General features: G+C 42.7%; 1 protein-coding gene across 1 annotated transcript; it reads left to right on the top strand.

Annotated features, from left to right (window-relative positions):
- Positions 1-983: 983 nt before the first annotated feature.
- Positions 984-26,332, top strand: kat2b (K(lysine) acetyltransferase 2B). Its single transcript, XM_072676469.1, has 18 exons — positions 984-1,359; positions 3,248-3,386; positions 3,538-3,683; positions 9,611-9,697; positions 9,894-10,075; positions 11,329-11,520; positions 13,192-13,289; positions 15,717-15,842; positions 16,024-16,163; positions 17,241-17,449; positions 19,183-19,309; positions 20,294-20,404; positions 22,262-22,405; positions 23,354-23,468; positions 23,567-23,597; positions 23,738-23,801; positions 23,894-23,978; positions 25,269-26,332. The coding sequence occupies exons 1-18, from the start codon at positions 1,159-1,161 to the stop codon at positions 25,460-25,462; spliced, it is 2,391 nt and encodes a 796-aa protein (XP_072532570.1). The 5' UTR covers positions 984-1,158; the 3' UTR covers positions 25,463-26,332.
- The last annotated feature ends 215 nt before the right edge of the window (positions 26,333-26,547 follow it).

Below are 26,547 nucleotides of genomic sequence, written 5' to 3'. Positions count from 1 at the left end.
TTGGCACATCTGTCAGCAATACGTGCAACTTAAAGTTGCTGAATACATTAATTAGAAAGGGTGTCCACAAACATTTGGACATTAAGTGTAGCTTAGGAGCTACTCCTAATACTGTCCCTATGACTACTACCCCAACTACTACTATTCCTACTACTACTACCCCTACAACCCCTACTGCTGCTACTATCCCTACTATTCCTACTATCGCTACTACTGCCAGCCCTACTAAAACTGCTCCTACCACTACTATCCATACTCCTACTACCCCTACTATCACTACTCCTACTTCTACTATTATCCCTAGTACTTTTGCTACCCCTACTACCATTACTACTACTAACCCTACTACATTTACTACTACCCCTACTTCCACTCTTGCTACTATCCATAGTATAACTCCTCCTCCTCCTCCATCTATGACTGTGTGTGTTGCTTCATTTTTCGGGAGGGTAGCTCTCCAGGGGGAGGCTTGAAGAACACTGCAGTACGTGCTTCAGTTTGAGCCAGGCTGGCACTAGGGCAGTAGTAGAAGGCCCATTACTGGGTTTTCTCACTGTATGAGGCCTGTGCTTCTAATGGAAAGCTTGGACAGACATAGTAGGGCAGATGGATAGCCAGATTGATAACTTTATTATTTCTAGGACAAAAAAAGTTCTGGGAAAGTCACACATTACAGCAGCATAAAAACTGTGAAAATTGAAATAACAAATAAATAAAACCTTACTTACATAAAGAGAAAATAAGATATATATTATATAAATAAAAAAACATATGCATTAAAAAAGTTCATTTTTGTTTATTCCTTCTTTCTCTGCATGTTTGAGTCGGTTTAACCTTGAAACACAACTGTGTGTGTGTGTGTGTGTGTGTGTGTGTGTGTGTGTGTGTGTGTGTGTGTGTGTGTGTGTGTGTTTATTGACTCTCCTCTTTCGGATCGTAGTGGAATCATATCCTTTCTGAGCCCCCTAGCGGCCGCGCGGCGCAACTACAATGTCAAATGAAAAACAGGGATGAACGCCATGTCTGATCCCGCCGCGCAGGAGTGAAGAACGCGCCGCGTCGTCGAGAACCCGCGAGAACCCCGCTCAGAGGAACCCCCTCCCCACCTCTCCCTCCTCTCCCTCCTTCCCCACCGACCGCGGGGGCCTGGAGTGCGGGATGGCGGAGAGCGGGGCCGTCGCCCAGGGCTCCCCGGCCGTGGGCGCTGCTGGCTCGGCTCCGGCGGCTCCGGGGGTCGCGGGAGCCGAGGGTTCCGGAGCGGCGGTGGGGTCCGCGCGGATCGCACTGAAGAAGGCGCAGCTGCGCTCCTCCCCGCGCATGAAGAAGCTGGAGAAGCTCGCGGTCTACTCTTCGTGCAAGGTAAGGCAGGTCGAGCGAGTGCGGAGTGCTTTTCTTCGTGCACTCCTCTGCTCACTCCTCTGCTCACTCTAAAATTTGCAAGCGCAGCACAAAAGCGCTCGCGGTGGCCGCTGCTCTGCTGTGGCGCGAGGCTGAAGGCGCTCCGCGCAGCAGCGTTTCCGCGAGCAGCAGGTCGTAAACACTGCACCCTGCTCGCGCTGCGGGCTGCGCTCAGCGCTGTGTTTATGTGGTGTTTTGAAGCAGCGTGCACGGGCTGGAGGCTCGTGACTTCACTTTGATGTGTTTGTATTTCTGCACGGGGAGCTCGGGACTGAAGTTTGTTATGAAACGCGATCCGGGGTGAATCGGATCGCGGGGAGGCTCGAGCGCCGTCTTTGTTTTGACAGGATGACAGCTGCTGGGGGGGCGGGGCTTTCGACTGCGCGCGCTGCTCCGTGTTTTCACTTTTATTAAATATTTGAATTATTTTTTTTAATAAGACAAATTACATTGAGTTTAATATTAAATCAATTATTGTTTTGAGTTAATAAACATGAATGTTTTATTCGGTTCTATTTTTTATTTTATTTTATTACTTTGAAAGGTTCAGTTTTTACACTTTTATTCTGTATTATTTTATATACTTTTATTTAATATTATACCTGCTTCTTCCGGTAAAACACTTTGTTTTATCAAGTAGAATACATATAAAGAAAAATAAATAATAATAACAATAATAATAATAATAGTAATAATAATAATAATTATAATAATAGTAATAATAATAATAATTATAATAATAATAGTTATTGCCTCAGCTAAAAGTGTGATAATCTAAACTTTTTACAAACTTTTACATAAAGGTGAAATAAAAAAAATGCATATTAAAATGTATTTAGGTGAAACAACCTCTTAAGTATGTCTCAGTCAACCACAACATCTGATAAATTTCTGTAAGAGTCAGACAAACCTCTGTAACCCCACTCTGAATCACTTATTTACTGAAATGTTAAACGTTTAATTATACGATTTTGCAGAGGATTTTAACAATTATTATTTATCTTATCAATAAGTTTAGAATATCGGCACAAAACAGACTAAATAAAGACGTGTACAAGTTAATGCTAGTCACTAAAACAGCAGGTTATTTTATTATCTATAGATCAGATTTTAAACTCACAAACTGATTGTGTAGCTGAAGCTGATGCCCAGCTCTTGTCCTGTTCACTGCTACAGACTGTTAGTCTAAAGGGAAATTACACCCATTTTTCCACATTTCTCCACAAAACGTTTTCTAGATGCCCACTATTACTCTGGTAGGTATCATGCAGAAGGCACATAGTGACACATAGACAGTTTATCCTCCTGAATAATCAGAATTATTGATGCATAATATTAAAAAAAAAAGTGAAATACTTCTGAGCTGTGCTAAGGGAATGAGTCGCCCTAACTAGAGCACCAAGCTATTCATTGCCCTCGATCAAAGCAAGATCTTAACCCTCTCTGCTCCCCGGGCACCACAGTGTTGGCTGCCCACCACCCTGGGCACATGTGCTCACTGTCACTGTGTGTGTGTGTGTGTGTGTGTGTTTACTCACTAGTGTGTATCTGTGTGTTTGCTGCATGGATGGGTTAAAGGCAGCAGCCAAATTTAATCTGTGTCCAAAATGTAATGGTGAATATGGTTGCCTTGTCTTGTCAGTTAATAAAGTGGCCATTATTGATCTTTAATATAGCTGTAAATGTGTTTCTTCATCTGGAGCAATAATAAAATAATAAAAGTAGTGTTGTTGTTTCATAACCCTGCAAATGGGTCAAAGTAACAAGTTAAGTTAAGTTAAGTCATATATGAGTGTGTGGTACTTAGCCGGTATCATTTCTCACCCTCTCTCTCTTTTGGCTTCTGCAGGCCGAGGGAGCCTGTAAGTGTAATGGCTGGAAGAGCCAGAACCCACCTCCAACTCCACCCCCTCCAACTCCTCCCAGGGCGGAGCAGCCAATCGCTGTTAATCTACTGGAACCCTGCAGGAGCTGCAGCCACCCCTTAGGTAACCGTGTGTGTGTGTGTGTGTGTGTGTGTGTGTGTGTGTGTGTGTGTGTGTTATTGGCTGCAGAAATTGTCATGGTATTGGACACTTTCTGAGGGCAGGGTTGAGTGAGATGTACCAGCTGAGTGGATTCCTCTCTCTTACTGGGCAGGAGATCATGTAACACACCTGGAGAACATATCAGAGGATGAGATGAACAGGTTACTGGGTATAGTTCTGGACGTGGAATATCTCTACACCTGCGTCCACAAGGAAGAGGATGCCGACACGAAACAAGTTTACTTCTCCCTGTTTAAGGTGAGAGAATTCTCTATCACCACGTCCACCAATCACAGAGATTATTGAATATTGATTATTGACTCCATTAAAGTTTGGTTTAGTGTCAGGGCTCTGGTTTAGTGTTAGCGCTCTGGTTTAGTGTCAGGGCTCTGGTTTAGTGTCAGCGCTCTGGTTTAGTGTTAGCGCTCTGGTTTAGTGTCAGGGCTCTGGTTTAGTGTTAGCGCTCTGGTTTAGTGTGAGCGCTCTGGTTTAGTGTCAGGGCTCTGGTTTAGTGTCAGCGCTCTGGTTTAGTGTGAGAGCTCTGGTTTAGTGTCAGCGCTCTGGTTTAGTGTCAGGACTCTGGTTTAGTGTGAGGGCTCTGGTTTAGTGTCAGCGCTCTGGTTTAGTGTGAGAGCTCTGGTTTAGTGTCAGCGCTCTGGTTTAGTGTCAGGGCTCTGGTTTAGTGTCAGCGCTCTGGTTTAGTGTGAGAGCTCTGGTTTAGTGTCAGCGCTCTGGTTTAGTGTCAGGACTCTGGTTTAGTGTGAGGGCTCTGGTTTAGTGTCAGGGCTCTGGTTTAGTGTTAGCGCTCTGGTTTAGTGTTAGCGCTCTGGTTTAGTGTCAGCGCTCTGGTTTAGTGTCAGCGCTCTGGTTTAGTGTCAGGACTCTGGTTTAGTGTGATGGCTCTGGTTTAGTGTCAGGGCTCTGGTTTAGTGTCAGGACTCTGGTTTAGTGTGAGGGCTCTGGTTTAGTGTCAGCGCTCTGGTTTAGTGTGAGGGCTCTGGTTTAGTGTGAGGGCTCTGGTTTAGTGTCAGCGCTCTGGTTTAGTGTGAGGGCTCTGGTTTAGTGTGAGGGCTCTGGTTTAGTGTGAGAGCTCTGGTTTAGTGTGATGGCTCTGGTTTAGTGTTAGGACTCTGGTTTAGTGTGAGGGCTCTGGTTTAGTGTCAGGGCTCTGGTTTAGTGTCAGCGCTCTGGTTTAGTGTCAGGACTCTGGTTTAGTGTGATGGCTCTGGTTTAGTGTCAGGGCTCTGGTTTAGTGTCAGCGCTCTGGTTTAGTGTCAGGACTCTGGTTTAGTGTGAGGGCTCTGGTTTAGTGTCAGCGCTCTGGTTTAGTGTGAGGGCTCTGGTTTAGTGTGAGGGCTCTGGTTTAGTGTGAGAGCTCTGGTTTAGTGTGATGGCTCTGGTTTAGTGTTAGGACTCTGGTTTAGTGTGAGGGCTCTGGTTTAGTGTCAGGGCTCTGGTTTAGTGTCAGCGCTCTGGTTTAGTGTTAGGGCTCTGGTTTAGTGTTAGGGCTCTGGTTTAGTGTCAGCGCTCTGGTTTAGTGTTAGCGCTCTGGTTTAGTGTCAGGACTCTGGTTTAGTGTGAGGGCTCTGGTTTAGTGTCAGCGCTCTGGTTTAGTGTCAGCGCTCTGGTTTAGTGTTAGCGCTCTGGTTTAGTGTCAGGGCTCTGGTTTAGTGTCAGCGCTCTGGTTTAGTGTGAGGGCTCTGGTTTAGTGTTAGCGCTCTGGTTTAGTGTGAGGGCTCTGGTTTAGTGTCAGGGCTCTGGTTTAGTGTCAGCGCTCTGGTTTAGTGTTAGCGCTCTGGTTTAGTGTCAGCGCTCTGGTTTAGTGTTAGGGCTCTGGTTTAGTGTCAGGGCTCTGGTTTAGTGTCAGCGCTGTGGTTTAGTGTCAGGACTCTGGTTTAGTGTGAGGGCTCTGGTTTAGTGTCAGCGCTGTGGTTTAGTGTTAGCTCTCTGGTTTAGTGTGAGGGCTCTGGTTTAGTGTTAGCGCTCTGGTTTAGTGTCAGCGCTCTGGTTTAGTGTTAGGGCTCTGGTTTAGTGTCAGGGCTCTGGTTTAGTGTCAGCGCTCTGGTTTAGTGTCAGGACTCTGGTTTAGTGTGAGGGCTCTGGTTTAGTGTCAGCGCTGTGGTTTAGTGTTAGCGCTCTGGTTTAGTGTGAGGGCTCTGGTTTAGTGTTAGCGCTCTGGTTTAGTGTGAGGGCTCTGGTTTAGTGTGAGAGCTCTGGTTTAGTGTGATGGCTCTGGTTTAGTGTCAGCGCTCTGGTTTAGTGTGAGGGCTCTGGTTTAGTGTGAGGGCTCTGGTTTAGTGTCAGGGTTCTGGTTTAGTGTCAGCGCTCTGGTTTAGTGTTGGCGCTCTGGTTTAGTGTTAGCGCTCTGGTTTAGTGTGAGGGCTCTGGTTTAGTGTGATGGCTCTGGTTTAGTGTCAGGGCTCTGGTTTAGTGTGAGGGCTCTGGTTTAGTGTGAGGGCTCTGGTTTAGTGTGAGAGCTCTGGTTTAGTGTGATGGCTCTGGTTTAGTGTCAGCGCTCTGGTTTAGTGTTAGCGCTCTGGTTTAGTGTCAGCGCTCTGGTTTAGTGTTAGGGCTCTGGTTTAGTGTCAGGGCTCTGGTTTAGTGTCAGCGCTGTGGTTTAGTGTCAGGACTCTGGTTTAGTGTGAGGGCTCTGGTTTAGTGTCAGCGCTGTGGTTTAGTGTTAGCGCTCTGGTTTAGTGTGAGGGCTCTGGTTTAGTGTTAGCGCTCTGGTTTAGTGTCAGCGCTCTGGTTTAGTGTTAGGGCTCTGGTTTAGTGTCAGGGCTCTGGTTTAGTGTCAGCGCTCTGGTTTAGTGTCAGGACTCTGGTTTAGTGTGAGGGCTCTGGTTTAGTGTCAGCGCTGTGGTTTAGTGTTAGCGCTCTGGTTTAGTGTGAGGGCTCTGGTTTAGTGTTAGCGCTCTGGTTTAGTGTGAGGGCTCTGGTTTAGTGTGAGAGCTCTGGTTTAGTGTGATGGCTCTGGTTTAGTGTCAGCGCTCTGGTTTAGTGTGAGGGCTCTGGTTTAGTGTGAGGGCTCTGGTTTAGTGTCAGGGTTCTGGTTTAGTGTCAGCGCTCTGGTTTAGTGTTGGCGCTCTGGTTTAGTGTTAGCGCTCTGGTTTAGTGTGAGGGCTCTGGTTTAGTGTGATGGCTCTGGTTTAGTGTCAGGGCTCTGGTTTAGTGTGAGGGCTCTGGTTTAGTGTGAGGGCTCTGGTTTAGTGTGAGAGCTCTGGTTTAGTGTGATGGCTCTGGTTTAGTGTCAGCGCTCTGGTTTAGTGTGATGGCTCTGGTTTAGTGTCAGGGCTCTGGTTTAGTGTCAGCGCTCTGGTTTAGTGTGAGGGCTCTGGTTTAGTGTGAGGGCTCTGGTTTAGTGTTAGCGCTCTGGTTTAGTGTGAGGGCTCTGGTTTAGTGTCAGGACTCTGGTTTAGTGTCAGGGCTCTGGTTTAGTGTCAGCGCTCTGGTTTAGTGTCAGCGCTCTGGTTTAGTGTCAGTGCTCTGGTTTAGTGTGATGGCTCTGGTTTAGTGTGAGGGCTCTGGTTTAGTGTCAGCGCTCTGGTTTAGTGTGATGGCTCTGGTTTAGTGTTGGCGCTCTGGTTTAGTGTGAGGGCTCTGGTTTAGTGTCAGCGCTCTGGTTTAGTGTTGGCGCTCTGGTTTAGTGTGATGGCTCTGGTTTAGTGTCAGCGCTCTGGTTTAGTGTCAGCGCTCTGGTTTAGTGTCAGCGCTCTGGTTTAGTGTGATGGCTCTGGTTTAGTGTTAGCGCTCTGGTTTAGTGTTAGCGCTCTGGTTTAGTGTGATGGCTCTGGTTTAGTGTCAGGGCTCTGGTTTAGTGTCAGGGCTCTGGTTTAGTGTCAGCGCTCTGGTTTAGTGTGAGGGCTCTGGTTTAGTGTGATGGCTCTGGTTTAGTGTCAGGGCTCTGGTTTAGTGTCAGCGCTCTGGTTTAGTGTGAGGGCTCTGGTTTAGTGTCAGGGCTCTGGTTTAGTGTCAGGGCTCTGGTTTAGTGTCAGCGCTCTGGTTTAGTGTTAGGGCTCTGGTTTAGTGTCAGGGCTCTGGTTTAGTGTCAGGGCTCTGGTTTAGTGTCAGCGCTCTGGTTTAGTGTGAGGGCTCTGGTTTAGTGTGATGGCTCTGGTTTAGTGTCAGCGCTCTGGTTTAGTGTGAGAGCTCTGGTTTAGTGTGAGGGCTCTGGTTTAGTGTGAGGGCTCTGGTTTAGTGTGATGGCTCTGGTTTAGTGTGATGGCTCTGGTTTAGTGTCAGCGCTCTGGTTTAGTGTGATGGCTCTGGTTTAGTGTCAGGGCTCTGGTTTAGTGTCAGCGCTCTGGTTTAGTGTGAGGGCTCTGGTTTAGTGTGATGGCTCTGGTTTAGTGTCAGCGCTCTGGTTTAGTGTGAGGGCTCTGGTTTAGTGTGAGGGCTCTGGTTTAGTGTGAGAGCTCTGGTTTAGTGTGATGGCTCTGGTTTAGTGTCAGCGCTCTGGTTTAGTGTGATGGCTCTGGTTTAGTGTCAGGGCTCTGGTTTAGTGTCAGCGCTCTGGTTTAGTGTGAGGGCTCTGGTTTAGTGTGAGGGCTCTGGTTTAGTGTGAGGGCTCTGGTTTAGTGTCAGGACTCTGGTTTAGTGTCAGGGCTCTGGTTTAGTGTCAGCGCTCTGGTTTAGTGTCAGCGCTCTGGTTTAGTGTCAGCGCTCTGGTTTAGTGTTGGCGCTCTGGTTTAGTGTGATGGCTCTGGTTCAGTGTCAGCGCTCTGGTTTAGTGTCAGCGCTCTGGTTTAGTGTGATGGCTCTGGTTTAGTGTTAGCGCTCTGGTTTAGTGTGAGGGCTCTGGTTTAGTGTCAGGACTCTGGTTTAGTGTCAGGACTCTGGTTTAGTGTCAGCGCTCTGGTTTAGTGTTAGCGCTCTGGTTTAGTGTGATGGCTCTGGTTTAGTGTTAGCGCTCTGGTTTAGTGTGAGGGCTCTGGTTTAGTGTGAGAGCTCTGGTTTAGTGTGAGGGCTCTGGTTTAGTGTTAGCGCTCTGGTTTAGTGTTGGCGCTCTGGTTTAGTGTTAGCGCTCTGGTTTAGTGTGAGAGCTCTGGTTTAGTGTGATGCTCTGGTTTAGTGTGATGGCTCTGGTTTAGTGTCAGCGCTCTGGTTTAGTGTTGGCGCTCTGGTTTAGTGTTAGCGCTCTGGTTTAGTGTCAGGGCTCTGGTTTAGTGTTATCGCTCTGGTTTAGTGTGAGGGCTCTGGTTTAGTGTGAGGGCTCTGGTTTAGTGTTAGCGCTCTGGTTTTAGTGTCAGGGCTCTGGTTTAGTCTCAGGGCTCTGGTTTAGTGTCAGGGCTCTGGTTTAGTGTCAGGGCTCGGGTTTAGTGTGAGGGCTCTGGTTTAGTGTCAGGACTCTGGTTTAGTGTCAGGGCTCTGGTTTAGTGTCAGCGCTCTGGTTTAGTGTCAGGGCTCTGGTTTAGTGTCAGCGCTCTGGTTTAGTGTGAGAGCTCTGGTTTAGTGTTAGCGCTCTGGTTTAGTGTGAGAGCTCTGGTTTAGTGTCAGCGCTCTGGTTTAGTGTGAGGGCTCTGGTTTAGTGTCAGGGCTCTGGTTTAGTGTTAGCACTCTGGTTTAGTGTCAGCGCTCTGGGTTAGTGTGAGGGCTCTGGTTTAGTGTCAGCGCTCTGGTTTAGTGTTAGCGCTCTGGTTTAGTGTCAGCGCTCTGGTTTAGTGTCAGCGCTCTGGTTTAGTGTTAGCGCTCTGGTTTAGTGTGAGGGCTCTGGTTTAGTGTCAGCGCTCTGGTTTAGTGTGAGAGCTCTGGTTTAGTGTGATGGCTCTGGTTTAGTGTCAGCGCTCTGGTTTAGTGTCAGGGCTCTGGTTTAGTGTCAGGGCTCTGGTTTAGTGTCAGCGCTCTGGTTTAGTGTCAGCGCTCTGGTTTAGTGTTAGGGCTCTGGTTTAGTGTCAGCGCTCTGGTTTAGTGTTAGGGCTCTGGTTTAGTGTCAGGGCTCTGGTTTAGTGTCAGCGCTCTGGTTTAGTGTCAGCGCTCTGGTTTAGTGTCAGGGCTCTGGTTTAGTGTGATGGCTCTGGTTTAGTGTGAGAGCTCTGGTTTAGTGTCAGGGCTCTGGTTTAGTGTTAGCGCTCTGGTTTAGTGTGAGGGCTCTGGTTTAGTGTGAGGGCTCTGGTTTAGTGTCAGGGCTCTGGTTTAGTATTAAGTCTGTCTGTCATAACACTGATATACATTTTGAATCTTCTCAGTTGCTGAGAAAATGCATCCTGCAAATGGGGAGGCCTGTGGTGGAGGCTTTGGAGAGCCCACCGTTTGAGAAACCAAGCATCGAGCAGGTAAACAGTCAGGCAGTGCAGATCAGCTCCAGTGCTGAATCAACAGAGGACTGAACTGGAGAAGAACCACGTTAACCACTATAACATATCCACTCTAAGCCTAAGACTGCCTGATTATGCTGTACAGGACTGAGTGTACCTGAGTGAGGATATCTGAGTCAGTGTACCTGAGTGAATGTTTGTGTGTGTGTTGTAGGGTGTGAATAACTTTGTCCAGTACAAGTTCAGTCACCTACCTTCTAAAGAGAGGCAGACTATCGTGGAGCTGGCCAAGATGTTCCTCAACCAGATCAACTACTGGCAGCTGGAGACACCATCACAGAGAAGGCAGCGGGTGCCCACTGATGATGTGGCTGGGTACAAAATCAACTATACCAGGTAAACAAATGTGATAAATAAAGCCATGTTGGCCCTTATGAAATGAAAGGAGACCTGGTAGCCAGCAGGTGGAGGGCATTTTCAGAATGGAGGTGGGTGGATGTTTTAATTATGACAAACAATGGATGGATGAATGACGACAACATATAATGCATTAATGGCATCTGGCAGCATACAGTCTATTCCTGTTACAGAAGTAGTGTCAGAAGTGCAGCTGGCCTTCCTGGCCTACTTCATCCTACATCATCATAATAAGCAAATCACTATGGACAGATAACTGGTTTAAAAGCTAAATTAGGATTCAATTTATTTGCCCTCAGTTTGGCAAGTATTAGTATCAGCCGATACCAACCAGATCTTGTCTGATCTCTGTGTGTGTATAAATAATAATCCAGCCCCACAGTTTAGATCAGATGAGCTGCTGCTTAATCCCTTTAGTAAAATAATCAGACATTCTGGACTGACTGATTTAGTATTTAATATCTTATAATCCAGTCTGACTCTCCTCCCTGACCAATCAGCTCCCAGCTCTCCCCCAACTGTGCAGTGCAATCAGGACAACCACAATTTGATATGAACGCAGGTGGAATTTGACTTCACGTACACACACAGTGAGCACACATGCCTGGAGCAGTGGGTATCGTCTGCTGTGGCACCTGGGGAGCTCAAGGGCCCCACAGTGGTAGCTTTGCAAACCCTGCTACTGCTCTTTAGTGAAAATCCAGGTGAATTTTGCCTCAATTTCTACATTTTATAAATGTGTTTTAGCTTCAGCAGATACATAAAACACACACTATATGTCCAAATGTTTGTGGACACCCCTTCTGATAAATGCATTTAGCTTCTTTAAGTTGCACCTGTTGTTGACACAGATGAGCACATGCACACACACATAGCTTTTCTAATCCCCGTAGAGAAACATTGCCAATAGAATAGCAGCAGATAGACTTAAACCGATTGGCATGCCTAATGCCAGACCTGGGGTAGATGGGGTGTAAAGCCCCCCAGCATTCAGCATTGAGAATTGTGTAGACAGTAGAGACAGTTACTCTAGCAAAAGCAGGAGAAACTCTGTTTAAAACCCTTGATTTCAAAAGAAACAATGAATGAACAGATGTCCCAATACTTTTGTCCATATTGTGTAATTAGAAAAACAAAAGTAAATATTTGGTTTTAAAGCTTTTTTGCGACTCTGTCGTGTGCTTGAAAGGTATAGCCATTAATTTCAAATGTGTGGGTGTGTTTTTATACAGGTGGTTGTGCTACTGTAACGTCCCGCAGTTCTGCGACAGTCTCCCTCGCTACGAGGCCACGCAGATATTCGGCCGCACTCTTCTGCGCTCAGTCTTCACTGTCATGAGGAAGCAGCTGCTGGAGCAGGCGAGGCAGGAGAAAGACAAACTGCCTCCTGAGAAACGAACACTCATCCTCACACACTTCCCCAAGTAAGGACACATACACACACACACACACATCCAATTAAATCAAAGCTTATTTGTCACATTGACCAGAATACACAGTCATATGTGATACAGTTATCAGCCATAACATTAATACCACCTCACCTTCCTAATATTGAGTACGTCCCTCTTGTGCCGCTACAACACATCTGACCATTTGGATCATGGACTCCACAAGACCTCTGGTATCTGTCAACGAGACCAAGCAGCACTTAGCAGCAGATCCTTTAAGTGCTGTAAGTTGTGAGGTGGGTGGGACCTCCATTAGCATCAGTGAGTTTTGGGTGCCTGTGACCCTGTCACCGCTTCACCGGTTGTTCTTCCTTGGAGCCCCCTTCCTGGGGCCACTGGAGCCAGATCATCAGTGTTATTCACTGACTGACTATACCTGTCAGTGGCTTATTGGTGTAGCTATATTATATTATATATATATTTGATGTAATTTTCATCATAGGTACACTTCAACTATGAGAGACAAAATGAGAAAAAAATCACATTGTAGATCACATTTTTTAGGAACTATATATATATATATATATATATATATATATATATATATATATATATATATATATATATATATGCCAATTATAGTGAAAAATAAGTATTTGGTCAATAACAAAAGTTCAACTCAATACTTTGTAACATAACCTTTATTGGCAATGACAGAGATCAAACGTTTCTGTAAGTCTTCACCAGGTTTGCACACATTGTAGCTGGTATTTTGGCCCATTCATCCATGCAGATCTCCTCTAGAGCAGTGATGTTTTTGTTTCAGTGTTTGTGTTTGGGATCATTGTCATGCTGGAAGACCCAGCCACGTTCCATCTTCAATGCTCTCGCTGATGGAAGGTTTTGGCTTAAAATCTCACGATACATGGCCCCGTTCATTCTTCCCTTAACACGGATCAGTCGTCCTGTCCTCTTTGCAGAACAACAGCCCCGTTCTCATGATAATTTTCACCCTGCGGGATGAGATCTTGCGTGGGGCCCCAGATCGAGGGAGATTATCAATGTTTTCCATTTTCTTACAGTTGATTTATTCACTGTTGATTTCTTCACACCAAGCTGCTTGCCTATTGTAGATTCACTCTTCCCAGCCTGGTGCAGGTCTACAATTTTCTTCCTGGTGTCCTTCGACAGCTCTTTGGTCTTGGCCATGGTTAAGTTTGGAGTGTGACTGTTTGAGGCTGTGGACAGGTGTCTTTTATACAGATAACGAGGTCAAACAGGTGCCATTAATACAGGTAACGAGTGGAGGACAGAAGAAGAAGTTACAGGTCTGTGAGAGCCAGAAATCTTGCTTGTTTGTGGGCGACCAAATACTTATTTTCCACCATAATTTACAAATAAATTCTTGAAAAATCCTACATTGTGATTTCCTTGATTTTTTTCATTTTGTCTCTCATAGTTGAAGTGTACCTATGATGATAATTACAGACCTCTCTCATCTTTCTAAGTAGGAGAACTTAGGAATACTTAGGAATACTTTTTGGCCCCACTGTATATATATATATATATATATATATATATATATATATATAAATTTGCACTGGTCCTTTGTGCTGTACACTGTACACAAGACAGTACATCTTATGAAAGTGCTCACTGCTACAGATGTGTGAAATATCTGATGATGTTTGTGTGTGTGTTTAGATTCTTGTCTATGCTGGAAGAGGAGGTGTACAGTCCCAATTCTCCCATCTGGAGTGAAGACTTCATGATTGGCTCATCAGGTGGACAGATCCCTAGGGGTAATTTCCATTTTCAATCAGATGCTCTTATTCAGAGAGATTTACAGAAATGTTTTATTTTTCTGCCACTTTTAAATAAATGAATGCATTTGTAGCCCATTTCACACCAGCTTCACTGAACCCTTTTGTAACGCTTGTTATTTCACACCGGGCGTGACACAGCCACCAGGCGAAAGTGGTTTCTATTTGTTTCGGCTTGCATTTGAATACAAGCTACACTGACTTTAATGTGTGTGTTTCTTAAAAAATATTTACAGTGGTTTACAACAGGTGGCAAATAGCTTGTTGTTGTGAAATATTAATAAACAACTGCATATACACCAGTCAGCTATATGGCTTATATTCTGATCTGACCATTCGAGGCATGGACTCCACAAGACCTCTAAAGGTGTCCTGCTGTGGTATCTGTCACCAACACCAAGAGATTAGCAGCAGTCCTGTAAGTTGTGAGGTGGGACCTCCATGAGCCTTGGGCACCCCTGACTTTCACCAATTGACTGGTTGTCCTTTATTGGAGCACTTTTGGAGCACAGATTTTCTGACCCAGTCATTGTCTAGAACATCACAGTTTGAGTTCTTCTTGTCAAAGTGTCTCATATTCTTACACCTGCTTCACACCTTCATCACCTTCAAGAACTGACTTTTAACTTGCTGCCTGATACTAGAACCAGATCTTCTGTGTTATTTAATCCATGTTAATGGTGTGACAAACTATATAGAGGCATATTGCTTGCTTGCTCGTGTACCCTTATATGCAGATTAATAGGGTTATCATATCACCAGTACTGTCAGGTAAGGCTAGAGAGAGAGCTCAGGTCAATTTTAGCTCACTCTTCCACAAACTGAGTTCCACTGTTACTGACTGAGAATTGGGATTAAGGTCTTAAGTGTTCAGGTGTACCATCATATCTGTAATATCAGTTAAACACAGCCATCATACACTTGGACCGTGTGAGGGTGAGATTTCAGTTCTGCTCGGACATAAAGCACCGCAAAGTCAAGTCAAGTCAGATTTATTTGTATAGCGCTTTTTACAACTGTTGTCTTCACAAAGCAGCTTTACATAATTAGTACTTAATAAAGTAATAAAAAATAAACAGAAACAGAGAAGAAAGAAGAAACAACATAAAGGATCAAAGACCCCCCGTGAGCAAGCCAAGGGCGACAGTAGCAAGGAAAAACTCCCTCAGAGCTGGAGGAAGAAGCCTTGGGAGGAACCAAGACTCACAAGGGGGACCCGACCCATCCTCCTCTGATCAGAACTATTTAAACATTAATGATAAAAGTTCATGAAAAAGTCAGCTAAAACAGACAGCAGACAAACACAGTGCCTACCTGACAGGATTGGTGGTGTGAGGCAAAGAGATACATAAGTATAAGAGAAGAAATAATGCGTTTGACTGTTTTTTTGTTTTTGTTTTCATCAAAGGAGTTTATTAATCTAGTGCAGATGATCATCTGTGAGTCTACAGCACTGAGATGGTTACAAGGCTTACATGGTTTCAGCGATAGTTTCCTTTTCTATGCAATACAATAGTATCCAGTATGTGGTTAGTTTGTAAAAAAGTATCCAGAATGTGGTTAGTTTGATTACATGATTACATATTCATGTGCACACCTTACAAGCATAACAGGCTAAAATGTGGTAAGATCAAGACACATTTGACAATATCTGAGATTTCCGGTTGGATTAAACGGCTGAAACGCAATGTCACTGCTGAGTCAACACAGGAAATTGCTTTAGACAAGACTTTTTCTACCATTCGTGGCATAGACTTACACAAGACGTCCACAAGAAGGTGTCCTGTGGTCTCTGGCACCAAGACTAACATTAGCAGTAGATCATTTAAGCCCTGTTATGATTGCGTGGTTGGTGTGGCGCAATAGATAAAACCACTAGCTGCCAGTGAGCTATTATGCTATTTTGGAGACCAGAATTCGGTTCCCAGTCTGGGTGCACTACACCAGTAAGAGTCCTTGGCATTGGCCCACTTCTGTAATATAAGTAACCATGTAAGTTGCTCTGGATAAGAGCGTCAGCTAAATGCTGTAAATGTAAATGCTCTAAGTTGTGAGGTGGGACCTCCTTGGGCGCACATGGCTTTCACCAGTTCACTGGGTTTCCTTTATTGGAGCACTTATGGAGCTCAGATGCTCTCACCCAGTCGTCTAGAACATCACAAATTAGTTCATTTAGACCATTTTAGAGGTGTACTGTGCTCAAATAAAGAGCTTCAAATATTGATCTGTTTGTTAAATTGAAGAATTGAAATTTCAATACTTCGTTCAGTAAAATCTGCACATTTTAGTGCAGAACAATTTCACAGAATTGTGCACAGCCTATAATTGTGAGAATTATGGCGACTATATCCTATATAGGACTTCTCTGATTGGTGGTGTTCATGTGTCTCTGTTTGACTGGTTCAGTTATCAGTGCGCCTCAAGTGGCCCGGCCGCTGTATTACACCAACAGTTTCTCTCCCGTGGAGCTGCCAGGAGGGGGCAGTGTGAGTCCAGCACGCAAACCAGCATCTGCTCTGGAAACCAGCCTAAGTAAGTACAACCAAACCAGCAACCGACCCACCACTACAAATTTCAGTTAGCTATCAGAAAAGGAACCCCCTGACAGTATTACGGCATATCATGTTGCAGACCGTGCAGAAGCAACAGTGACTCCAGTATATTTAGATGAACATCAGCACATTGCAGTCTGTGTTTCTCTGTGTGTTTGAAGGTGGGGAGAAGCGGAAATCTTCAGAGCCTTTATCTCATGAAGACACTAAGAAAGCTCGGGTAATTGGTGACATTCCTATGGAGCTGATTAACGAAGTCATGTCCACCATTACAGACCCTACTGCAATGCTCGGACCTGAGGTACAGAGTGTGTGTGGTTCTATAAGATTAAGAATTAATATAGACTTTTTCATTTCCCTGTGTGGAATTAGTATTATTATTATTATTATTATTATTATTATGTTTTTATTCTCCTGTTCACTCAGGATGCTTTAACATCAGTCATGGTTATGATGATAACATCAGTGATGGTTATGATTGTGGACCTGTGATGTCACATGTTGGGGAACTTTCCCCAGTGTGCACAGTGCCCAGAAGTACCGCCTTCTGCATTGATATATATATATATATATTAAAGTTAATCTGTTTATCATTAGAATTATTTAAATATTTATATAAGCTCTGTTCTAATCTTCTTTATCTTCATGGAGCTCTGTAATATAAAATCACTAATAATTGCATTGTTGGTGGTAATAATGTACATTGTGGGATTACAGCTCAATTTTCACATGCTGCTGTCATATGGCAATGAGATGTAGAATAGTGTTATATATGTAAGTATTATTATATTAGTATTACAAATGTAAACATGGGTAATGTATCAGCGATAAGGCAAAAAAAAAACGTCTTATATCAAACATGTAACTTAAGACTTAAGCAAACAGGGCACCTAAAACACAGTTGAAATTAGACATCTTGTCAGATTAGTGACTTTAGCACACAGAGCTAAACACACATGTGCCTTCAGTTATGTTAAAGGTGATAAGTTAGTTCGGTGTAAGTAAATATTAATATATTGAAGTATTGTGATATTCTCTTCTGCAGCACTGTACTGATTCTGAATTGATAGTTTAGGTGTAAAGATTGGTGTCAGACAGGGGTTCATTTAGTGTTGTGATTAAACCCTGACCACTAGAGGGCAGTGTTATACTCTGTCTTCCGATCCCCACTGTTCTGATTGGATAAAAATTTAAATAAAAAATGTTTCTTTTACTAAGATTTTATGCAGATTAAGGTGTGTTTTCATACTATGATAGTTTTCCAAAACATTGATTTAAACAAAATGCCATATATCGTCTTGCTTATAGTATCACAGTATATCGTAATATGTTACAATGGTAACCCATGTAGAGTGACCACTTTCTCTCTCCCTCTCAGACCAGTCTTCTGTCAGCTCACTCGGCCCGAGACGAGGCTGCACGGATAGAGGAGAGACGAGGTGTGATAGAGTTCCATGTCATCGGCAACTCCTTGAACCAGAAGCCCAACAAGAAGATCCTGATGTGGCTGGTGGGCCTTCAGAATGTCTTCTCCCATCAGCTGCCCCGCATGCCCAAAGAATACATCACTCGCCTCGTCTTCGACCCGTATGTCTCTTACCTTTTACCACTGAAGAACTTTGAACTCTACCGCCTCCTCTGTACATTTGTGATCTTTACTCAGGGTGCACAATCAGAATTTGGCCACTTTATTTAGGTGTGTTGCAATTCTATCATATAAGTCCTGTGAGCTGCAACATGCATGAGCCCTCCATTTACTTTTACCTGCTCCCAATTTGGCTAATTGGTATTAAGGATAAAATATCTAACCAACGTTACTCAAACTGACTTTTTGATATGATATGATATGATTCATCTGTTCCAACAGCTATTTCCCCTCATACAAAAGGGGGTTCTGTTTCTGGCAACAGTCAGCTTGCTTACCCATATCTGAAATGGTAAAATGAGCTTGAATTTAATAAAGGGGAAGTTTTTGGAATATTTAATCTTCCAGTAGTGTTACTCTAACAACCCACTACATTGTATTTATTTGTTGGTTACAGAGAGCACAATTGGCCTTGCTCTCTCAGGGGTGGGTTTAATGGCAATTCCTCCCCACATCACTGCTACTGTAATGTTGGTCAGCACAGGCGACTGTTAGCTGTTCTGATGCTTTCCTCCGAGCGAGTTGGCTACCTAGTGATGCTGCATCAGTGCTAGTTGGATAAGGGGTGGTGGCTGGCTTCACATGTGTCAGAGGAGACATCTGCTAGTCCTCACCCTTCTAGTGTTGGGGGCACAGGGGCGAACAGGGGATTGGGTTATTGGCCTTTCAAATTGGGTCGAAAAAAACAAACAAACAAACAAAAATGAACTTCACATTTATTTCCATGAAATTCAATAATGTACTACATTAATGTATATTCTTTGACCTTTCCTTTTTTTTATTATTACTACATTTTTTGTTATGTGCCTTTAAAAACTTTAGAGCAACTTTGGAACAAGAGTTTGTAGTGTAGCCTGTTGTATTGTTTGATTTTGTTGCAGTTGATTGTTTTGAGTGGATTGAGAGTTTTGAGTGGATTCTCTTTTGTACAGTGTACATAAGAGAATCTGTCTGTTTTGTATCATATATAATATCATATATAATTGTTAGGAATGTAATTTTCAGTTACATTTTCAATTTTCAGCTTTATAAATGTAAGTACTTATACATGTCATGATTAAAAAAAATTTACAGCTAAAATTTGGGCCACCCCCTATTCCTAGCCATAGTAAAAATTTAAATACAGTGCAAAACACAAAACATGCATTTGTGTTATATTACATAATAATAATAATAATAATAATAATAATAATAATACAAGGTTCTGTGTTTCATTATCTTTGTTTATATATATATATATATATATATATATATATATATATATATATATGTATATGTATGTCAAAGTGATGTTTACTAAAACTCATCTTAATTTGTATTTATTTGATTGTATAAAATTATAATCTGATACCAGACATATAAGTTCTTAATTGGTCCACCCCTAGTGCTGACCTAGGGAGCCTCCGTTTATACTGATTTGTAATACTTGTGAGCATTATTACTACTCTACTACCAGCATCACCAGAGTAACAAGCCATACTGCTTGATGAAGCCATACTGATTGATTATTATTATTATTATTATTATTATTATAATTATAATAATAATTATAATATTATAATTATAATAATAATTAGAGAGAATTTTAGATTATGGCTGGATTGTAATTAAATTGTATTGAACAATGCCACAGATTCATTAGTAAATAACTAACGTTGATTTCGTCTTCACACAGGAAGCACAAAACACTGTCTCTAATCAAAGATGGCCGAGTGATTGGGGGGATTTGCTTCCGGATGTTTCCGTCTCAGGGCTTCACTGAGATTGTTTTTTGTGCTGTAACCTCAAACGAGCAGGTGAAGGTAAGGAGCTTTTGTCATACAAGGAAGGCATGGAGGCTATATGTAGGCAGGAGAAAGGGTTTGCTCAAAACAAACACAAGCCAAACACGACATAAGACAGTCATGATCAGATTTTCAGACATGAGTGTGAAAGTTATGCTGATACCAGTTATGCTCTCACCAGATGGTTGCAGCCTGTAGACTCACTTTGTCAGTTTAGAAGCACATTAATAACTGATGATGCAAAATGTCTTAAACTAAGGGCATCTTTTCAGTTTATAAAACCTAGACATGAACTGATACCTCATACTGGTACTACCATTGGTATTGTCCCCAAATCTGATACACTGTACGTCCAAATGTTTGTGGACACCCCTTTTAATGCATTCATCTTCCTAAAGTTGCACCCATACACTAATATGGAAATGCATACACACAGCTTGCCTAGTCCCCGTAGAGAAGTATTGCCAACATAATCTATTGGCACCATGCTGCCTATAAAGCTCCCCAGCATTGAGCTGTGGAGCAGTGGAAGAACTGTGTTCTCTGGAATGATGGTGGTGGTGCTCCATCCAGTACTTTTGGGATGAGTTGGGGATGATGAGGTGGGGTGGTGATCATCATCCAACATCCTGATCTGACTAACGCTCTTGTTGCTGAATGCAGTCAAATCCTCACAGCTGTTTTCCTCCAAAATCTAGTAGAAAGTCTTCTTTCCTGGACAGTAGAGACAGTTACTCCAACAAAAGCAGGATCAACTCTATTTAATATCCTTGATTTCAGAAGAAATAATGAATAAGCAGGTGTCCCAATACTTTTGTCCATATATTATAGCATTTCTGGTTACTTGTTCTTTCAGTAATTATCACATTTATTCCTGTTTAACTCTATGGTCTATTCTTTGCAAAAATTAGTATCTCTTGAGCTCATACTAATGACATCACAGCGAATTTCCAGATGAGTAGGGAACTCATAGGGTTGAAATGATACTGTTTTTTTCCTTAGGGTTACGGAACTCACCTGATGAACCACCTGAAAGAGTATCACATCAAACATGAGATCCTCAACTTCCTCACATATGCTGATGAATATGCTATTGGGTACTTCAAAAAGCAGGTTAGTGTGTTATTGACTAAAATCCTTTATATCAACTTATAAAATCTAGAGATGGACGCATACCTGATACAGATACCAGCATTGGTGTTGTCCCCAAACCTGACACTGATTATTGAATGATTTCAGAATTGATGTTCAGTACTGTAGAATTAGCTCAGTCTCTCTGCCAACACCTTATTGTCAAACATGCTGTGATTACAGTACCAGTATTAGTGGTCGACTCTTGAGATTCTTTGTGTAAATTAAATTAAATTAAAATTATATATATAGTGCTTTTTACAACGTACTTTTTACAAGCAGCTTTTGTGACAAAGCCAATACAAAATTTAACTGGACGCTAATGCAGTGCTGAAAGAACTGGACTGATATGGTCAGATGTTCTAGTTTGGTCAGGATGCTGGATGATCAGCACCCCACCTCATCATCACCAACTCCCTAACTCATCTTGAAATGATTGGATGGAGCTCCACCATCCATCACTCCAGAGAACAAAGTTCCTCCACTGCTCCACAGCTCAATGCTGGGGGGCTTTATACCCCTTTAGCCCACGCCTGGCATTAGACAGCATGATGCCAATAGGTTCATGGTGTTGATCTGCTCAAGAGAGTCCTATTCTATTGGCTGTACTTCTCTACAGGGACTAGACAAGCTGTATGTGTGTGCATTTGCACATCTGCATCAGCAAAGGGTGCATTCATTAGAGGGGGTGTCCACAAACATTTGGACATATAGTGTATTTGGATAACAAAGCTCTGTTTTATGTGGTGTGTCAGTATTGCCCTTATGGTTATACATTGCTGTTGTTTCCTCCCTGCACTATTTTTAATACTAAACTGACCAATTATGTTTGACACAGCGGCTGTCAATCACAAGATTTGTGAATATGTAATACGTTGAAGTTCACGCCCACACAACAACAAAAGCAAACAGCAAATAGATAGTATAAAACATTAATTTAAGACCATTTTAGGAAAATGTTTTTAATGTTTTTAAATATTTTGTAATTAAATACATTTATTTTATGTAATTACTTTCGGGTATTAAAACATTTTTACATTTACATTTAAGGCATTTAGCAGACACTCTTCTCCAGAGCGACTTACAGAAGAGCTTCACTGTTTACTGAAGAAGAAGCTCAGCTAGTTTAAATAGACTAAAATTCAAAGATCCTCTAATCTTAGACTCTACTAAACACAAGTCAGTAAGGAGACCATAATACTCTACTCTTCACCCAAGTCCTCTCAGAAGAGGAGGGTCTTCAGTCTGGGTTTGAGGACAGAGAGCGTTGGACTCTGCTGTTCGGACACCCAGGGGAAGTTCGCTCCACCACTTTGGTGCAGGACAGAAAAAAGTCTGGACGCTCGTCTTCCGTGGATCTTAAAGGATGACGGGTCGAGCCGAGCCGTACTTGAAGCTGGAAGGGCTCTTGGTGCAGATCGGCTTTTGACCATCACCATCAAGTACGGAGGGGCTGGCTGGTCCAGTCTTGACTTTGTAGACCAGAGTCAGGGTCTGAATCTGATGACCTCGTCAGCAGCTACAGGAGGCCAGTAAAGAGAGAACGCAGCAGAGGAGTGATATGGCTGCTGCTGCATTTTTGATAAGTTGCAGAGACCTGATGGTGCGCAGAGGAAGACCAGCTCGAAGAGAGTTGCCGTAGTCAAGTCTTGAAGTGATGAGAGAGGGTCGAATTCTCCGGATGTTGTACAAGAGAAAGCTGCGATTTACGTTTGTGACATGGCTTGAGAACGATAACTGATCATCCATGACTACACCAAGGTTTCGAGCTTCTGTAGCAGGAGTGACCAGTGAGTTCTCACATATGTTTAACCAACATCTCTTTTCTTGTTGTTCTAGGGATTCTCTAAGGACATTAAGGTACCCAAGGCCAAGTATGTAGGCTATATAAAAGACTATGAGGGAGCCACGCTCATGGGCTGTGAACTCAACCCCAGCATCCCCTACACAGAGTTCTCCGTCATAATCAAGAAACAGAAGGAGGTCTGTGTGCATGTGTGTGTACATGCATATGTTTACGTTTCTACACTTTGGGAGCAAATTTATTTAAAGTTACTTCAGATGTTTCAGCCACAGTCATTGCTAACATGTGGACCATCGTCATTTATAATGAAATGAAAGTGTCTAGGAGCAGCAACAGCTCAGTCACAGAGCGGTAGACCATGCAGACTTACAGAGCGGGGCCACTGCATGCTGAAGTGTCTTCTGGAAGTAACATTAGCACAAGAACTGTGCTTTATGAAATGGGCTGCCATGGCAGAGACGCTTGATGCAAAACTTATGTTTTTTTTTAGCAAAGCCAAGCATTGGTGCTGTGAAAGCACAACACCATTGGACTCAGAAGTCCTAGAATGATGAATGTTGGGTCTGGCAGTCTAATGAACAAACCTGGTATGACTCCAGGAGAATGCTACCTACCAGTCTGGTGGAGGAGGTGTGATGGTTTGGGGCTGGTTTTCTAGGTTTGAACGCTGACTCTCAGATCCACTGAAGGGTGATGTAAAGGTGATATAAGCAATTTTAGACAATTATTTTCTTCTAGCTAGGGTTCAAAAGTTTGGTGAAAGCTGTTCCTTCTCTCACCATCCCATCCACGCTTCATAAAATAGTGGTTTGATGAGTGTGGTGTGGAGGAACTCTGCAACAGTGGTCTGCAAGGAGCCTTGACCTCAACACCAATTCATTCCAGATGCTCCAAAGTCTTGTTGAAAACAATCCCAAAAATGTTCAGGCTGTTAAAACCTGCAAAAGTTGGACTCCATATTAATGTCTGGTTTTGCAAGCGTACAGATAAGTGTAACGGTCAGGTTTCCATATACTTTTGGCACACATAGTGCATGTCTAGACATATCATGAGGAAGGAAAGAGGTTCTGTTGAGGGTAAGTGTTCCATCTAGCTGTGTGGATAACATTTTCCTTTCTATTTTTCAGATCATTAAAAAGCTGATAGAGAGGAAGCAGGCACAGATACGCAAGGTGTATCCTGGCCTCTCCTGTTTTAAGGAGGGTGTTCGCCAGATTCCAATCGAGAGCATTCCAGGCATACGTATGTCAAGACTCTACTTTGGCCAAAATACAGTGTGCTGGGAAGTTGTATTCTCTAGTCCAGTTAAATCCATTCTGTCTTTCTCTCTTTGTTTACAGGTGAGACAGGCTGGAAACCTATGGGAAAAGGGTGAATTTTTACAACTGTTGTCTATTTAATATATTTTATAAATAATTAGATATATTTTATATCAAATTCTATGTTCATTATTTACCTTATAAAAATACACTTCATATTTTTGCATGATTAAAATGTTTTATTTGTTACAGCAAAGAGGTGAAAGATCCAGATCAGCTGTATAGCACTTTAAAGACCATTTTGCAGCAAGTCAAGGTGATACACTTAAAAGTAGACTACATTGTGTTTGGTTTTAAATGGTTCCTACAGTGAATGATGGTAAATGTGTACACTACCTTGTTTTTCAGTCACACCAGAACGCATGGCCCTTTATGGAGCCTGTAAAGAAGAATGAAGCGCCTGGTTATTACCAAGTCATCCGCTTTCCTATGGGTATGCATAGTTGCACTAACACAGCCATCAGATCAGTTCAGTACCTGCTTATTCATTATTTCTTCTGAAATCAAGGGTATTAAAAGGACTTTATCCTGCTTTTGTTGGAGTAACTGTCTCTACTGTCCAGGAAAGAAAACTTTCTAATAGATTTTGGAGGGGCATTATTGTGAGGATTTGATTGTCCCAAGCATAAGGGAAAAGCCCCAAATAAGACTGTATATAGTACAGGCTCACTTGCACATTTACTGCATAAGTAAATAAAAAACTTCTCAGAGCAACACTATGTACATTTACATTAAAATAGCAGCTTTAAAATCATAGTAATGCTCCACTAATAGGCAGAATTAGCACAGCTATCATTGCTATTCTGGGCTCAGCATTTGTGTAAAATCCTGTAACTTTACTCTGCCACCTCAGTCCACATGCTTCTTTCACTGTCAGTGACGGTTTTGTATCTCTAAGCTTTCCCAGTAAGGCATGTCCTTTAGATGTGCCTCAAGGCCCAAATTCAACTGACCTAACTGTAGAAGCAGCCCAGGAGTAAGAAATGGCAGTTCTCCATAATGCTGCTTTAAATATGGTATTTAAAGGAAGAGTTTTTCAGAATTCAGTGGGACAAACTGGGTATATGAATAAAAATTAAGACCATATATCACGGTGCTGTTTAAAATGTAGGTAAATTACATCTGAACTGTCCTCTGCTGGACATTGTTTCATTTTGTGGTTGGTGTGACGCAACAGATAACACCACTACCTGCCACTGAGCTACCACACCATGTGGGAGACTGGGGTTCAATTCCTGGTCTGGGGGACTGTGCTGCGCTACACCAATAAGAGTCCTTGGGCAAGACTCCTAACACTACATTGGCCCACCTCTGTAATACGAGTTACCTTGTAAGTCGCTCTGGATAAGAGCATCAGCTAAATGCCATAAATGTAAATTTAAGGAAAAGCGTTAAATCCAGAGTCACATGCAAGAAGTACTCAGAAGTGTATTATTTTTAAATTACAGTTTAAATCATTCTATACAAATGATTATGTCAGTGATTTGTCAATAATTTATCACAGTGGTTTTGATGGCAGGCTTAAATAGTACAGCATTTGTTTCTAATACAGGCATCTCAGAATTTATGAATGTATTTTTACATAATTACAGAAAATGCTTAAATTCCTATTTGACCCATTTCTATGGAATTCTATGGTACTCTATGGTCTAATATCTATAAGAAGCACAGGAGCTCAGCAAAACACCAATAGCCTAAGGAGTTCCTATCTGTGTTTGTGTAGATCTAAAGACCATGAGCGAGCGGCTGAAGAGTCGGTACTACACCACGAGGAAGCTATTCATGGCAGACATGCAGCGGATCTTCACTAACTGTCGGGAGTACAATCCTCCCGAGAGTGAGTACTACAAGTGCGCCAACCTACTGGAGAAGTTCTTCTACACTAAGATCAAAGAGGCAGGTCTCATCGATAAGTAGACATCAGCTCGGCCCTCTCAAGCTTTCGCCATCGTCCTACCCTCTCCGTCGTAGAACACTCGTCAGACTGTGTTGGTGCGGGGCATGTGATGCTCTGAGTGATGCTTCAGAACCTGATTCCTCAAAGAAGCTGTAGCACAAATGTCACTGTAAGTCAGCAGAGCTTTGAAAGCTCTCTCTGATGTTGCAGGTGACCTTAACACTACGGTGCTTCTGGGATCACTGGGGTGCGAGTGCTGTTTGTGCATTTTAGTGAGCAGAGAGCGTCTGTCTCCCTCACGTTCAAGCGCTACTCCTGCCAAAATCCTAACATTTCACATGCGTGCAAGTCTGTGTACATACTCCAACTTCCAGAAATAGTTGTACATTTTTATATTTTATGGTTGCTAAAGAGTTTGGGTCATATAGGCATACCTTCTCTATGCTTCATTCAAGCATAATTACTCAGCCACATAATTGTGCTATGTGTCGTATGGTAAATCTGCACTTATTTATTATTTAATTAATGTAAAGAGAAGGTTTATGGTAAGAAAGTTCTTGCTTCTGGTTTAAACTGGAGTGAGTGGCCGGTGTGCTACATGGTGCAGGATTTTAAACACAATGATTATAATAGAAAAAAAAGTCTTACTGCATTTGGTCTTAATGGCAAGCCAGCCAATAAAAAAAATATTCCATTGTATTTAAAGAAAAAAGAAATGTGCAATAACTCGTAGATTTGTTGTTTCGTAAAATGTTTGTACTTTTAAATATTTAGAAGAAGATGGACTTTGTACTATGTTGTGGGAAGGGGGTATTTTAAGGCCTTTGTATCTTTGCTTTTAAAGACAGCATATTTTATAGAATTATTAAAAACTTTAGACCAACCAAAAATGTGCCTGCATCTTACTTACAGTACATTCAATATAATTCGAAGTTTAATAATCTGAAAAATAAATGTCATGTGTGTTTAAGTGAGTTCTACCAGATCCAGATTCATTCTAGCTTAAAATTATATGAGTAGGCAGTTGCTGTTAGATGTTAATATCACTGTACATGAATACGAGTCCCACTGAACAGCACTGTAGTGTTGGCCTGCGGAGCAGCCA

Source organism: Salminus brasiliensis, chromosome 3, assembly GCF_030463535.1.
Source record: "Salminus brasiliensis chromosome 3, fSalBra1.hap2, whole genome shotgun sequence".
Taxonomy (NCBI): domain Eukaryota; kingdom Metazoa; phylum Chordata; class Actinopteri; order Characiformes; family Bryconidae; genus Salminus; species Salminus brasiliensis.
This window is presented reverse-complemented; position numbering and strand designations above follow the sequence as displayed.

Coding starts and splice junctions, on each gene's coding strand:
- kat2b (XM_072676469.1), top strand. CDS start 1,159: ATGGCGGAGAGCGGGGCCGTCGCCCAGGGCTCCCCGGCCGTGGGCGCT. Junction 3,387..3,537: donor GAGCTGCAGCCACCCCTTAG/GTAACCGTGTGT, acceptor CTTACTGGGCAG/GAGATCATGTAACACACCTG. Junction 9,698..9,893: donor AGAAACCAAGCATCGAGCAG/GTAAACAGTCAG, acceptor TGTGTGTTGTAG/GGTGTGAATAACTTTGTCCA.